This window comes from Lepidochelys olivacea (genome assembly GCF_965140295.1).
Source record: "Lepidochelys olivacea isolate rLepOli2 genome assembly, chromosome: 5".
NCBI lineage: Eukaryota > Metazoa > Chordata > Testudines > Cheloniidae > Lepidochelys > Lepidochelys olivacea.
This window is the reverse complement of record NC_140415.1, coordinates 104,279,554-104,294,285: the sequence shown is the minus strand read 5'-3', so window position 1 is coordinate 104,294,285 and position 14,732 is coordinate 104,279,554. Positions and strand designations below refer to the sequence as shown.

Genomic DNA, 14,732 nt, shown 5'->3' with positions numbered 1-14,732 from the left:
CATATAGCATTAACCAAGAATACTGTAAGTTTTTAGTATTGCTTTTACTAACAGGACTGCTAACTTGCTCAATTTTACAGTAATTTACTCTGTGTTTGTTTCACCAAAAGCCATGACATTGGTTAAGAAATAAATGTATGAAGGAAAAAACCTGTATACTCTATTCCAAAAAAGTGTCCAGGTTGGTGTTTAAGATGCTTTGCATTAGTGAGATCACTGCAGATGATTATTGCAAGGCAATTTCTTCTATATCTGTTCAAAGTACATATAGAATAGCAGTGCTGGAATGTAAATAAGGACAGTTCTGTACATGTTGAAGGGCTTTACAATTTAGTGCTGTGAGGGGAAATCAAAAACTTTAGGAGGCTTATGGCAGTGATTCTCAACCAGGGGTACCTCAACTCAGATATTTGCTTAGTTTTACATAAATACTAGTAAAAAGTCAGTACAATTACTTGTTTGTACAGCTCTATTATTTACACTGAGAGAAGGATGGCCATAGACACTGAAATTTCAGTACAGTATTTTACTATGGTAAACAAGAAAGTGAGATGTAATTTGGGGGTACACAAGACATATCAGATTGCTGAATGGTTGAGAATCACTGGCTTATGGTGAAAAGTTACAGCACAAAGTTCTAATTATAGCAGTAGCTGCCATTTTCCTACAGTAGGAAAAGTCCTGAGTATAGTTTCAAGGGACTTCTGTTCAAACCTAGGGTGACCAGACAGCAAATGGGACAGGGAATAATAGGAGCCTATATAAAAGACAGACCCAAAAATCTGGTCACCCTGTTCCAAGCTCACTTCAGGTGGGGGCAGATCTACCTTTACTCCTGTAACTTTTTCAGAAGTGAGAATCTGAACTTCAGTTCAGACTTTTTCCAATCCATTAGTGCAGCACTCAATTTACCATCCAGAAATAAATTGTCAGTTTTAAATGACAATTTGGATTTTATTTTTCACTTACTGTATACTAGTTCAGCCTGTTTTACTTGCAGCATTAAAGGCTTACTTTCATTTGATATTTTGTGACTATGGCCAGTTAAAAGTTGACTGTATTCTTTAACAGATTTAAAGGTTCACCAAAAGCTTAATACAACTGTTTTATTGGTCAAGTCCCCTAATTTGGATGGAAGAACATAAAGCATACTAATGTCAGTTATCTGAAGTATTTACTAGGCAGGTATCTATCCCCCAAAACAGGATTTGAAGTTTTACTGCATGTAAGACAAAATAAAGCAATCAAAATTACACCTACAGCAGATACCGTTATTAAACTCTTTAAAACATAAATAAGCAAGAAGTGCAACCAGCCACTTACTTCACCCCTGTGAAAAACCTGTCTTAAGTGTGAAGAATAAATTTTCAGAATTTGAATAGGAACAGCAGCAGTGGGAGACCATTGATTTTTTTTTTTTTACCAAGTGGTAGTTACAGCATAAAAAAGCTAGTGGAATTTTGTATAAAATAAGTAATGGTGCATTATTTTATTCAGATTGCACAGTACAAACAAGCTAATATCTAAATTGTAATACTGTTACAGGTATTTAATATTACATATATTGGGGGACAGCAGCTAGGAAAATAAGCACCTCAAAGCAGCTATGAGACTTCTGCAGCCAGCTTTCATAACAGTGGCTGAAAGTTATAATAAAATCTTAATTACACATTATAAAATGTTTGAAAAAAATGTAAGTATGCACTGCTTACATATTACTAAAATTTAGTAACAGTACATAAGTGATTCTATTTACATAAAAAAATCCATTCTTGTGAAAGGAATTTACACATGAAATAAATAAGACCCTTCAGTAATCTTAAAATTAATTGTAGGTCAGAGTGGCCAAGGGTAAAAAAATCAAGCCACTTTTAAAATGTTACTGTAATGATAGGTCAGAGTAAAAGTATGCCACATCCAGAAGGAAGTGCAACTCTGCTTTAATTTTACCAGTTAGCTATAACCATGCAAAATACACAGGTACCTTAAAATATGGTACAACCCCAAGAGCATGAACAGCACACCCTTGAGAATATTTATACAAGAATATTCACAAAAACATACACTTTACAATTCTTTAATACAAAATATTTAGTGATATCAAACACTTAGATCCCAGTTGACTCAGGCCATAACTTTTTTACCACCTTCATCTTACAATTTATATTTTAAAGTCTGACAGGAAAAACAAGCAAGGTGTCAATGATAATAAAACTGTGAAGTCATCTCTTGCTTTCTCTCATTATATAGGAGATATTCAGAAGGTTGTCCAAATTAGGTGACACACATGGCAAAGGGACCCATGAAACGCATGTTAAAATAAAATCAAATCTGCATTGATGCCTATTGCTGTCCTTCTGCAATCAATATCCAGTACCAGAAGAGCAAGCTCAATTTAGAGAAGGACAGAGGAAGAACAAGTCATCTTCACAATAAGACCAACTCTTTTCACATAACGATTCTCTTGGTTTCAATTGTAGGTGTTGTGAGCTGCTTATCTGAGGTCACCTTATACACATCCATGGATCTGACATTCTCTATTCAACGCTTGTAGAAATCTAACATTAAAGTCCAACCCAGGGAAGCATGTCTGAAAGCTGGTTTGCTTCCTTACAATCCTGATAATTTGTGTACTTATCTCTCCAGCAACTAAAATCATGTTAGGATACAGTGCACTCATAACTTCCCTCCTGGAGAGGATCCTCCTCCTCTGCCCCAGACATGTCCTCTTCATGTCGACTCACACTGTTACTTCCACTATCGCTCTGAGGGCTAGTGCTATGGCAGGTCAAACTCCGGCTTTCCTCTGCCCTTGGGCTGGCTTGTTCAGTAACCTTACAGGGGTTCACTGGTTGAAAAGCTTCAGGCTGCACTTGCTCTTCTGATATCTCGCTTAGTTTCTGGAGCTGTGGCTTGATGACATTTAAAAATGGCTTGTACCCAGGGCTAAAGAACAAAGGAGGAAGAGGTAACTATGCCGTGAACTAAAAATAGCACTTCATTCACAATCTGCCCTCTAGGCTTCAGCAGTAAATCATTACTGTAGGCACATCTATTTGAGCTCTTGCGTAAAGCACATGGGGTCAAACAGTGACAGCAATTCAAATAGAGACCATTGTTTCAGGGGACTCTGCATTATAACAGACTGTTACAGAGCTGTCTTCCCTGTGGATTTCTTTAGGGAAGCTGCTAAGGTAAATTCTCTTCTGAGCGCCTAAACTCTTAGTGAAGTCAATGTAAATGGAGAACCAAGTAGTGGAACGTTGTCAAAATACCAAATTATATATTGTAATAAGAGGGTCCCTTCATTTATTCAAAAGAATTTTAAAACTTACAAAGTAATAGTGGAAAACACAGCACTGTGTTCTGTAATTAGTAAAAATGGAAAGTGATAGGTTTCTAGTTGCATTGAAAATTTAATCAGTATATTGCAGTGGCACCGAAAAGCCTCAGACAGGATCAAGGCCCCAGTGTTCCAGGTCTTGTACAAACACACAGGAAGAAAAGAGATTGCAATCTAAAAAATTAGTGAAAAACCTCACACGAGTAAATATAAACCCCAAATTGAACTACTTACAAATTCTATATTCAGCCATCTATCAAAACTAATCTGCTGCAATGACACTTACCAATCTGTGGAAGCCCATCTGTCTACAGCATGTAGCCCAGTCTTGATATTCTGCCAGATCTCTCCATCAGCATCAGAGGACTGCATTAAGATAAAAACCTGGTTGATTATTGAAGATTCTCTGAGAATAAGGCCGATGATAATGCACCAGTCCAGACATCCTGCTTCCATGAAGATGTGTAGCAAATACCTATGAGAACAAAACAGTTCATGCAGTGGCACGCTTTTTCCCCTCAAAATTCAGAACAACGCTAGATCATACACATGCTAAAAGCAAGACTGAACATATTTTAGTCTCAAGTCATCTTATGATGATGTAACTTACCGTAGTTGGACCTGTGACTTGTGTGGTCCTTTACTAGCCAATTCCAGAGAGATATGTTCCAGCTCTGACTGTGTTAAACTTAGAGTGGAGATGTTTTCATCCACCATGGTCCAGTCACCATCCACAATAGAACTTGTTTCCGTCAGGTCTGTTGCTGAACCAATGCTGCATTCATCACCTACCAAAATACATTAAACAGGATATTTGGAAAGCCATCTATTAATTTATCAGGTGTCAATGTTTTCTTTTGCACTGCTTCCTCCAGAAACTGACTGGTGACATTTAATAGTTAAACATTTACATACTAATGTAACTAGCTTTGCGATTCAGTAAGAGTGTTATTGGGTACTGAACAGCTAGTAGTTAGCCAGGAGCAATCTGAATTTAAGTATATTGTCCTTCTAAGGATTTAAGGGCCTTGTTGGTGCATTAGATTAATATATACTTAAAGATAGACTTGCTTTTCTTGGTGCAAGCTATTTCTTCAGTAGCAATTCTTGTTTGTACCAGGTAAAGACAATCCTGCAGGATAAACTGGGTAGAAAGAGTAATATGTATATAACAGGTCCCCGAGGCACTCATACAGATCATTTGGAAAATAGTGAAGTACTATTGAGCTCTTGGACAGATGTAAAAATCTCCCAAATACTATTAGTAATCAAAATTACTACAGTGAACATCTTAAATTGATCCTAAAACTAAAAAGTCAGTGGAAATAGCTTACAAGGCAGTTCTTAGCATATGCCCCAGGTGGCACATGACCAGCACTCATCACCAAATTTCGTCTGCTGTTTGGATCATTAGCTTCCCTGGGCACTGACAGGAAGCACAACATGAACACTGATTCATGCCCCCAGTTAAAAGTTATTTCCAACAGACCTATAAGCCACAGTAGTGCACCTTTGATTCCTGCTCATCTTAGTGTAAAAATCTGATCATCAGTATTGTCAGTTTTAGAGCATATAGTGAATGAAATGGGCATGAAGGATACAAATAGGTCTGCAGAGCAGGAGTGGATTGGGATTGGGATGTGTGAAACGGATTTAAAATTAACTAGTCTTTTTCCAAATGAAGCAAGATATAGAAAGGAAACTTAGTCAAATTTAGTTATTACAATAATCAGTTTTAATAGTTTCAGGTGCTACCAACACAGGTAAGGACCTTTTCTTTAAAAAAAATAGCATGAATTTTTACTTTCAATTCCTTTTAAATACAGCTGTCGCTTGCTTGGTTGTAGTCTTCAATTTTGACTCAGCCACAAAGTTGTCAATGCACTTTTAAATGTTTTTAGTATACTTTTCCACTGACTGAGCCAATCTTTTCTGCATTAAGGTATCATCAGATAACAGGACGGCACCATACAGCAGTGATGTGCGTTCATGAGAAAGGATGAATACCTAGATGCAATTTTCTGAGGGTGATGCAGAAAAGGATATGAGAGTGAGAGAATGAGAAATAACCTACCTTTATTAAATAAAGGAGAGAGGAATGCATCTTGCATATGAGGTCCATGGGATGAAACTGTGTCCATGTCTCTCTGGGAGGAATTGATGGTGCTAAGCCAGCTGTGACTCTGAGGTGCACTTGAGACCCCTGTGTCCATTTCCACATTTAAAAAACTGTCTGCAGACTGGGACTTGAGCAGCTGCTCTCCAACAGCTAGAAATAAGGAGGCATTTATAAAAAACAGACCTACCATACAAGTAGCCATTTATCTCCCAAACAACTTTTTACAGTTATAGCCAAGTCAAAATTCAAGTAATTAAGTCGCTGACAAACAAACAAACGCAAGGGAATGCAGATCTTATGGCTATTGCAAGACCCTTTAATCAGCCTCACTGTACCTAGACACTGGCACACAGTGAAAGTGCCATCTAATATGTTGCTGGCATAGCTGAGCTACCATGTAAACTCACTTTCTTGCACTCTTGAGACAGAAATTCAGTCTAAAGTTTATAGAATTAAAAGATGTTTTAAGAGTGCAGTGAGATCCATGTGGTAATCTCTCAAAATAATATATGGAAAGATGTAACAACAACATTGTAATACAGGTTTGAAAACTGCAGCACATTCTCACAATTTTAACTCTTCCATCTCACTACCCCCACATTGCTAGCAAATTTCATCAGGTCACATGAAAAACAAGGTGTAGCTTTAAAAATCAAATAAAGCTGATCAAATGTCCATCTAAAACCACATAATGTACTGATTTTAGTCACTTTCTTTGGCTGAAATTGTATAAAAAGTTGTGTCCAGACTGATCTGTAACAGAGATCTAGTTCTCTGATTTAATACAGCTAAAATATAACTTCTGAGAGAAAACAGGAAACTACAACATAACTACTACAAAGACATGAGGTCTATGCAAACAGAAGGGGTTCTGAACCCCTTCAAAACCATGCGAAGTAAGGAACCGTGCAGGTGATAAACTTCAACCTGTTCCTTGCTTGGCTGAACTGAGATTCAAACTGATGGAGGCAGGATTGCAGGAGACAAACCTAGTCCACCAAAATAACTCAGATGGTACATCACCTGTCTTGTACTTTCCATTCTTGAAAGGTGAATTAACAGAGCAAGCTGGTATGACTGGAAACGGCCAGAGAAAATCCTTGTGTAGTCTCTTCAAGGCAATCACAAAATCCTCCACACGGGCAGCTCGGGCTCGCTCCTTACACAGCCAGCCAATCAGCTCAAAGCCTAGTTGTGCAGCAAAGCAGCCAAGGTCTTTAAGCCTGATTTCCTCCAGCAAGCGTCGAGCATGACGCCAGAGCATCATATCAATGTACATGTTCTCAGCACAGTCGCTGTCTTTACTCCACCTGTGGACCAACACAAGTGAAGCGGTGATAGTAAGACTGTAGCTTAAAAGTCCTTTACCCAAGAGCCTTCACTATCACGATGATCTATGTGACAATAGGAATGTGGCAGATAGAAACTAGATTAAAAGAAAAGGAGGACTTGTGGCACCTTAGAGACTAACAAATTTATTTGAGCATAAGCTTTTGTGAGCTACAGCTCACTTCATTGGAATGCATCCAAAAGCTTATGCTCTAATAAATTTGTTAGTCTCTAAAGTGCCACAAATACTCCTTTTCTTTTTGCGAATATAAACTAACACAGCTGTTACTCTGAAACCAGAAACTAGATAGGCAGCACCAGCTGCAGGGGCTTAAAGTGTTAGCAGTAAAGGCAAAGCATTAGGGAAGCAAGGAGCAGCCCCCCGTTTCAAAGTGGCCTCTCAGAGAAAGCAAACTCCAGAAGACTGGCACTAGCAATTGCTCTCACAGACAAACACTCCTGCCAGTCTCTAAGCCCTCAGCTGGGGCTCCCCTGTTCAGCAGGGGGATGAGTCCCACCCACTCTGCATCATCCCACTGAGCCCTAACCATCTTCACCTGGACCCCCCTGCAGAGTCCCATTGCCCCTGCACCCAGAACTCCCCCCAATAAGCCCCTGTGCACCAAGATTGCTCACTGAGCTGCCCACACCTGGACTGCCCCACACCAGGATCCTGCTAGCCTGAGTCTGCCTGCCCACAGCTGGTGTGCCTGCCACAGAGGGGCAGAGCCCTGGGGTGTTTCTGGGACAGCCTCACCACCGAGTCCCTGTCCTGGGGTGGGGGACTGTAGGGTAATCTCTGATCTTCATGCAGTCAGTGACCTGTGCTCTCCACTGCCATGGTGGAGCCTCCACATTTATTTACTGAAATTAAAATTTGCAGATTTTTTTTGGGGGGGGGGGGGGGCGGGATGCAGAATTTTTAGGCTCGGAATTCCCTCAGGAGTAGCAATGTCACTGTGCTGTGGCACCAGGAGTTAATTCAGGATAACTAGCTTTCAGCAAATGACTCTTCAGGAGATGGACATACATGAAAAATCATGGTAGTCTTGCAAGTTTTGGGAGAGGTGAGCTTTTCCCTGGGTCAATGTTTCATATAGGTACTGAGTGTCTAACATGAACTTTAAATACTGATCCAGGCAGTCGACTTTGTGCTGGTGGTGGAATAGTAGCAATCTTCAAACAGGAGAGGCCCATGAAGTCCAAGAACCCACTGAAGAGGATAACAGAGGAAATGTGCTTCTTATACAGTCAATGCAGATATCTACTCTGTTCCTTCCTACACCAAGCACCATATCTGCATGGGAGGGGGACACTGCCTTTAAAAACAAAAATGTGTAGTACTCTGGAACATAAATGTCTTACTGGATCAGACCACGGTCCATCTAGTCCAGTACTTGGTCTCTAACAATGGCCAATACCAGCTCCTTTACAGAAAGGAAGGGAATAGAAGAAAAATAGCATAACCTACTCCCAATAAAGTTTGTCCTAACTTCCAATAGTTAGAGATTTCAGTAAACTCTGAAGCTTAATGTTTTTATCCATTTATGTGATTGAAAGAGGATGAACACTGTAATTTTCAAAATAAAAATACCACAAGAACAACAATCAAAACTGATACTTGGGAGAAACATTTAGATGGAATTCTTCTGGCAGATCAACACTAGATTCAGAGAAAGCTGGTCCATTCCACATAAGTGTTTAGCACTTCCTGAGAGAGAGTGATTTTCTTCAAGTAGGAGTCTTTTACAAGAATCTTTCATCTGGCAGCTTAGGGAAAAAGATGTTTCCCTGGACAGAATCCTCCCACCATGAAGATGACAACTGCACACTGAACAGAAGTACAAAAGTACACCTGCTCAGAAGCACAAAGATTTAGGAAATCAATGCTTATGGCTAAAAATTCCATAGGGAATTTCTGTGCTTGGGCTGGGAGGAATTCTTAATACTAAAGTCATAAATCTAACAACTTCGATCCAACTACTAGAAATATCCTAATTTTAAATGGTACAAACAAGGAAAAAAAGTTTTAAAATAGCTTAAGATTGGAGAAAATTCTCCTAAGAACATAACTGAATTCAGTTTGCAGGACATGAATCTGACTTCACTGTAACTAAAATTGATTTGAACTACATGCTTTCACTTGTAATTGCCAGAATTATTGCTCACACCTGTCTGTGTAATGCTAAGCTCACTTAACTTGCTTTACTATCTGTTGTATTGCTTAAAAGGACTAAACTTGAAACCTTTAGTTTCATGAGTATATAACTAAATCTCAGCATTTGCATGGCACTTTTGTAGCTGGCATTGCAAGGTATTTATGTGCCAGATATGCTAAACATTCATTCCAGAGGACATTCTTCCATACTGATGACACTCATTAAAAAAATAATGCGTTAATTAAATGTGTGACTGAACTCGTTGGGGAAGAATTGTATATGTCTGGCTCTATTTTTCCCCACATTCTGCCATATATTTCATGTTATAGTAGTCTCAGAAAATGACTCAGCATATGTTCATTTTAAGAACACTTTCGCTGCAGATTTGACAAAAAGCAAAGAAGGTACCAACGTGAGATTTCTAAAGATAGCTACAGCACTGGACACAAGGTTTAAGTCTCTGAAGTGCCTTCCAAAATCTGAGACGGATGAGGTGTCGAGCGTGCTTTGAAAAGTCTTAAAGAGTAATGTACTCCAATGCGGAAACTATAGGACCTGAACCACGAAAAATGAAAATCAACCTTCTGACAGATGATGAAAAGGAATATGCATCGGTCCGCACTGCTTTGGATGGTTATTGAGCAGAACCTGTCGTCAGCATGGACATGTGTCCTCTGGAATGGGGATTGAAGCATGAGGGGACATCTGAATCTTTAGCACATCGGAAATGTAAATATCTTTCGACACCGGCTACAACAGTGCCACGAGAACACCTGTTCTCACTTTTGTGAACAAGAAGTGGGCAGCATTACCTCCTGCATATATGTAAGCAAAACTGGTTTGTCTGAGCAATTGACTGAACAAGAAATAAGACTGATTGGACTGTAGACTTTTATATTTTTTACATTGCTTTATTTTTGAATGCAGATTTTTTGTTTTTACATAATTTTACATTTGTAAGTTCAACTTTCATGATCGCACTACAGTATTTGTAGTAGGTGAACTGAAAAGTACTATTTCTTTTGTTTTTTACAGTGCAAATATTTGTAATAAAAATATAAAGTGAGCACTATACACTTTGTATTCTGTTATAATTGAAATCAATATTTGAAAATATAGAAAACATCCATAAATATTTAAATAAATGGTATTCTATTGTTTAATCATGCAATTAACTTTTTTAATTGCTTGACAGCTCTAAGAAGTTGAATTATAGTTGTTCCAGTCCAGTTACTTCATTAAGCTTATACTTGGTTATTTGATATTCTGTCTCAGTTTAGTTGTTGAATTATGTTAAAAATGTTTAGTTACTAGTTAGTTAATATTGATGCTGTTAGTATCTTAAAGTGAACACCACTGTGGTTAATGCTCAGAGGTTTTTGAATTTTATACTCCACTTTATAACTAGGCCATTCAGTATAGTTAACCAACCATATTTTAATTTACTTTATATTTCAGAATTTCATGTTTTGTTTAGAGGTTGTCTTAAGAGTTGCTACATTGTATCATTCATTTTATTTACTTGTTTATGTGGTGTATATCATTTGCATGATTTAATTGTTTATTGGTTTTGTAATTTTTAATTACTTAAACATTCTTTATTTCAAAGTCAAGTTAATTGTTTATTTTGGGGCAGCAATGTGTAAAAGAATCTGTTAAGTTTTGCGGTGATGCACCCCCAGTGCAGTCTCATTAATAACCATAATCAGTAAGTCCAGCTTTTGATTTGGTTTTCCTGAACTAGTCATGTGAGGAGCAATTAATTAGATAAATAATTCCATCTAATTAATTGTTTCCCCAAAGTATTCATTTTGCTAATTGCTTGTTTCTTTTTGTAATTTCACTGGCATCCAACCCCTACCACACCAGGCCTTCAAAAGCTTTTGTTTCTTAATTTTATAATATTTACTATAACAACTCTGGATATTCCTGTTATCCATGTAAATGTCTGTTTTATTACATCTGCTAAGTTCTTGACCTTAGTACTATCTTACAGCATTTTATTTGAGTAAAAACACACACCATGGTCTGAAGGGTCGTTTTCCTCATCATTTTAAAAATACAGTATTGGACAGTAACTTCCTATGGACAATTCTGGTTTGTGCTCCCTGCATTTTATCTTGTTTACCACTTCTAAGCAGAACAAATAACTTTAATATCAAAGTTACAGCTCATGCACATAAAAAGTTATGATAGATGGAAATCAAAGTAGCCAATATCTGCAGTAGAAGCAAAGGGAGAAATTTCTTCTGCAGTATTAGGTGAGATGCTCTATTATAGCTGATGGACATTTGAGTGCTCACTGTGTTCTGCTCCATCAGAACCTCCAGGGATCTATGGAATCTCACAGCACACAGAACACCTCTAAGGTTGCTGTCAGGGCCAAATTAAGACAATCTAGGGTCCTGGGCACTCCCCGCCCCCCCTACCCATGCTGTGGCCCAGACCCTTTCAGGACTAACAACAGGTTTCACACTGAAGATGAATGGCCCAGCTCTCACATCCCAGAGGTAGTTTCAGGCAAGCATCAGTTATACTTGGTTCACACTTTGCAACTTGTCTTTGCATCCATAAGGGCTAGAATGTGTTTTTTGTTTTTTTGTTTTAAATGGAAGCTGAAATCCTGATCTCACATGACTCCAGGAGTCATGAGTGCCCACGCCTTAATATAGCCCCATTGTATAATCTGTTACAATGTAAATAGTTTGGATGAGTGGGGCAGGGACTATTCTCTGTACAGTGGTCCAGCTCAGTAGGGATCAATCATGAATTGTACTATGATATAAATGTTACCTTTTCCCAGATGGCCCAGAAGGCATGCTCAGTGTTTTCTGTAGATTAAATTTGTTGGGAGGATTCTCTGCTGATTGGGATAAACTAATGCTGCGATGTCTAAAGAACTCAAAGCCACCAGTTGAGCTGGGTTCCTACAACAAAGAAGCGTATGATCAACTAAAGTAAAAACATGTTACATCTTGGGTATAAATGAGATTCATTATGTTTAGTGACTGATACACAAGATTTAGGATTTTCTTAACAAACCTGAGTTGTGGGTGTAGGCGGCGGAGTCTCTGATTCACCAGAACCAATGGCTTTAAGAAATCTGATCATGTGACGACAAAGGTCCCACTTCCCCTGCTCCAGGGCAGTGTTGAACAGAAGAGTGGCATGCTGCCTACTAACTGCTGGAACTTCCATGTTCTACAAGTAACAATGCACAATATAAAAATAATTTGCTTCTGAAACCCAAGAATACTTTTGGAAAAAGTCGAGCCCCTCCCCCAGCAGTACGCTCAAAAATGAGAGTTGTAGGTAAAAGCATATTTCACACTTTTCCATTTTGTTAAGTGCTATTTTAGGGAGCTAGTCCTATTTAATTTGATCCCTAAACAGATATAATTGAGGTCAGGTGCCCACCAAAAAAAGTGTTAGCGGTTTTAAAAAAATAAATATATGCCAAACATGCAACAAATTGTTTAAATAAAACAAAAAAAAAGGGACACTAAATAGTAACTTCACTTCTTTTTTGTAATCAAGTAGTAGGATACTATTACCTGTAAGATAATAAGGTAAGAGGCAGCTGTGTCTAAGTCCTGGGCCATTAAGCACTCCTCAAATAAGTCTTTTGGGTTTCCAACAGCAGCAAAAAGGTAATTCCACAGGGCATATTCTGTCTTCCTAGCACAATGCACAACTGTCTGCAGGAAAAGGGGGAACTCTGTAATGAACTTAGCCACAGTGGGAAGCAGAGGGTCGGGAATGGGCTCCCGCGAGGTAGCTTCTTCTTCCAGCACTTCATGAAGCATCAGTTCTAGCACATGAGGAAAGTAAGGTAATGTGGCACAGGAGTGGGCCAAAAGCAAGGCTTGTTCTCCTAGGTTCCTAACCAAAAGCTGGCGCAAAATGTGATGGAGGTAGATCTGAGAGGTTCTCTCAACAATACAGAAAGGAAAGAGGACCTCTAAATGTTGTCTAGCACTGCTGTGAGTATATAAACAGTCATAGAGTACAGTGTCATTGACAGCACCAAGAACCAAGGCATCTTCAAACAGAACAGCCAAGGGGTATATGTTGATGTGGAAAGGCAGCATGATCCGTCTTGACAAAAAGGAATGTGGTTTGCGGTGATCCCTGGGAAACAAAGGAAGCCAGACTTTCATACCTGACCCACCACAGCTGAGCCAGAGTGCCTCCAGTAAGTGGCGCTTTTGTTTGTTTGCCCTGCAGGTAGTCCAAACATTTTCAACCGACTGGGCTAGCACAACTGGAGCACAAAAAGGCAGCTGGGGAAGAAAAGAAAAAAAAAATCTTTAATACCCTTTTTATTTATGCCTCATCTCACTAGCATCCTTCCTTCAGCTGAAAGGGGCAACAGCATCTCCCTGCAAAACACACTTCACTTTCATTTAATAGATTTGACAGCGAGGGGAGTATATGATAGGAATTCACTATTGTAGAGACTTATGTATTTTTACTAGGCATTTCTAAAACTCTAGTCAGTGCAAGTACTCAAGAAAGCAATTCAACTTGTGTTTCCACCCCCACAAGCCTAAACCTAGCAAAGTACTGTATACCAGAGATATTTATTTGCCTCCATCCATTTTAAAGGTTTTTTCACAAACACAGCTTGTCGTCACCCTGGGGTCATTACTTTTCTAAAAGTGAGGACTGCTAAGAAGTGCAATTCCTATGCAAGTTAGTCTAGCTGTATTTTGGGCACCCAGAAAAAGCTCCAGTATTAATTAACCCACCAAGAGGGATCTCTTTCATTCCTCATCTACCAGCTGATGCCACTGACAATTCCAGTCAGAAGGCTGTTCAAATTGCCTATTTTTAGCACAGAGTGTAGGCTAGGGCTGATGGATTACTGTAAAAAATAATGTTTGCAAGCATTCATTTGAATCCAACCATGCTCACGCTCACACATCTTTCTCTGCAATTTCGGAAGATTCACACACACATCATTACCAATGATTGTGAAATTGTTGCTCTTCATATGACTATCTACATATTGTCATAAGAACAAGGAGAGTCATACATTAAAGAGTTCATTCATTAATTTCTCTGTTATCTCTTATGAAGTTGGTCAAAAATGCCAGTATGTGCCCGAAGGGGACGACAAACCACAAGTATTCAAAGTGAACAGTTTAGGAATAGCCCACAGGTCAAAAAAACTGTTTGCCCAACCTATGTACAGCACCTACCACAGGGGGATCCTGATCTATGGTTGGGACCCCTATGTTACAGCAATACAAGTAGTAAATAATCTGGTTATCACAGATACTTGCAGAAACAAAAACTGGCTTGTAAATGATTTGTGAACAGAAAAAGAGGACTGCATTTTTCAGGTAATTTATTCACAACAAATAATTCAACCAGTTTTAGCACAGGCATTGAAGTGTAGCTAAACACTCGTTTCTAGGCCAAGACCAATCACCTTCACAATTTGCTGTGTCCTCACAACCTTTGAAAAGTCTTGTGTAATCCCAAATATGTTTACTCACAAGTTTCCTTTGGTTAGGACTGCTGTCCTTCTCTCTTATCTGGGGGCCAGACCGATCCCTTTGTACCATGATGAGTTGTCCTGCTAAGTTTAACATAATGCTTTCTGCCTCACAGGCCTGTGGGGAAAAAAAGTATAAATTACTTATCTCTAAACTTTCCCGAATTCATAATTTTTGCTTTGATATGTACAGTACAGTCTCTGGATAAACTCACCGCCAAACTAGTAAATTCAAAACACTGGTGCTCCCACTAAGCACATCTTTACAGGAGGCTAGTA

At 38.8% G+C, this 14,732-nt stretch overlaps 2 protein-coding genes across 8 annotated transcripts in view; one reads left to right on the top strand and one right to left on the bottom strand.

Moving 5' to 3' along the window:
- ERMP1 (endoplasmic reticulum metallopeptidase 1) overlaps nucleotides 1-9,982 on the top strand; it is a 62,948-nt gene extending 52,966 nt beyond the window's left edge. For 3 of the 5 annotated variants that reach the window (XR_014711679.1, XR_014711680.1, XR_014711681.1), the window contains one exon: nucleotides 5,286-5,411. The gene's annotated coding sequence lies outside the window, so the exon portion shown is untranslated. Of the gene's footprint in view, nucleotides 1-5,285; nucleotides 5,412-7,930 lie in introns of those variants that run through there. The other 2 variants (XR_014711678.1, XR_014711677.1) reach the window with 2 other exon arrangements.
- The window catches only part of RIC1 (RIC1 homolog, RAB6A GEF complex partner 1), a 79,473-nt gene continuing 66,199 nt past the window's right edge, over nucleotides 1,459-14,732 (bottom strand). For 2 of the 3 annotated variants that reach the window (XM_084628415.1, XM_084628416.1), the window contains exons 18-26: nucleotides 14,455-14,571; nucleotides 12,505-13,233; nucleotides 11,993-12,151; nucleotides 11,744-11,877; nucleotides 6,486-6,772; nucleotides 5,418-5,612; nucleotides 3,954-4,131; nucleotides 3,630-3,818; nucleotides 1,459-2,946 (exon numbers count right to left, since the gene is read on the bottom strand). In XM_084628415.1, coding sequence (XP_084484541.1) covers nucleotides 2,661-2,946; nucleotides 3,630-3,818; nucleotides 3,954-4,131; nucleotides 5,418-5,612; nucleotides 6,486-6,772; nucleotides 11,744-11,877; nucleotides 11,993-12,151; nucleotides 12,505-13,233; nucleotides 14,455-14,571 — 2,274 coding nt within the window. In that variant the 3' untranslated portion in view covers nucleotides 1,459-2,660. The remainder of the gene's footprint in view (nucleotides 2,947-3,629; nucleotides 3,819-3,953; nucleotides 4,132-5,417; nucleotides 5,613-6,485; nucleotides 6,773-11,743; nucleotides 11,878-11,992; nucleotides 12,152-12,504; nucleotides 13,234-14,454; nucleotides 14,572-14,732) is intronic. The other variant, XM_084628417.1, reaches the window with a different exon arrangement.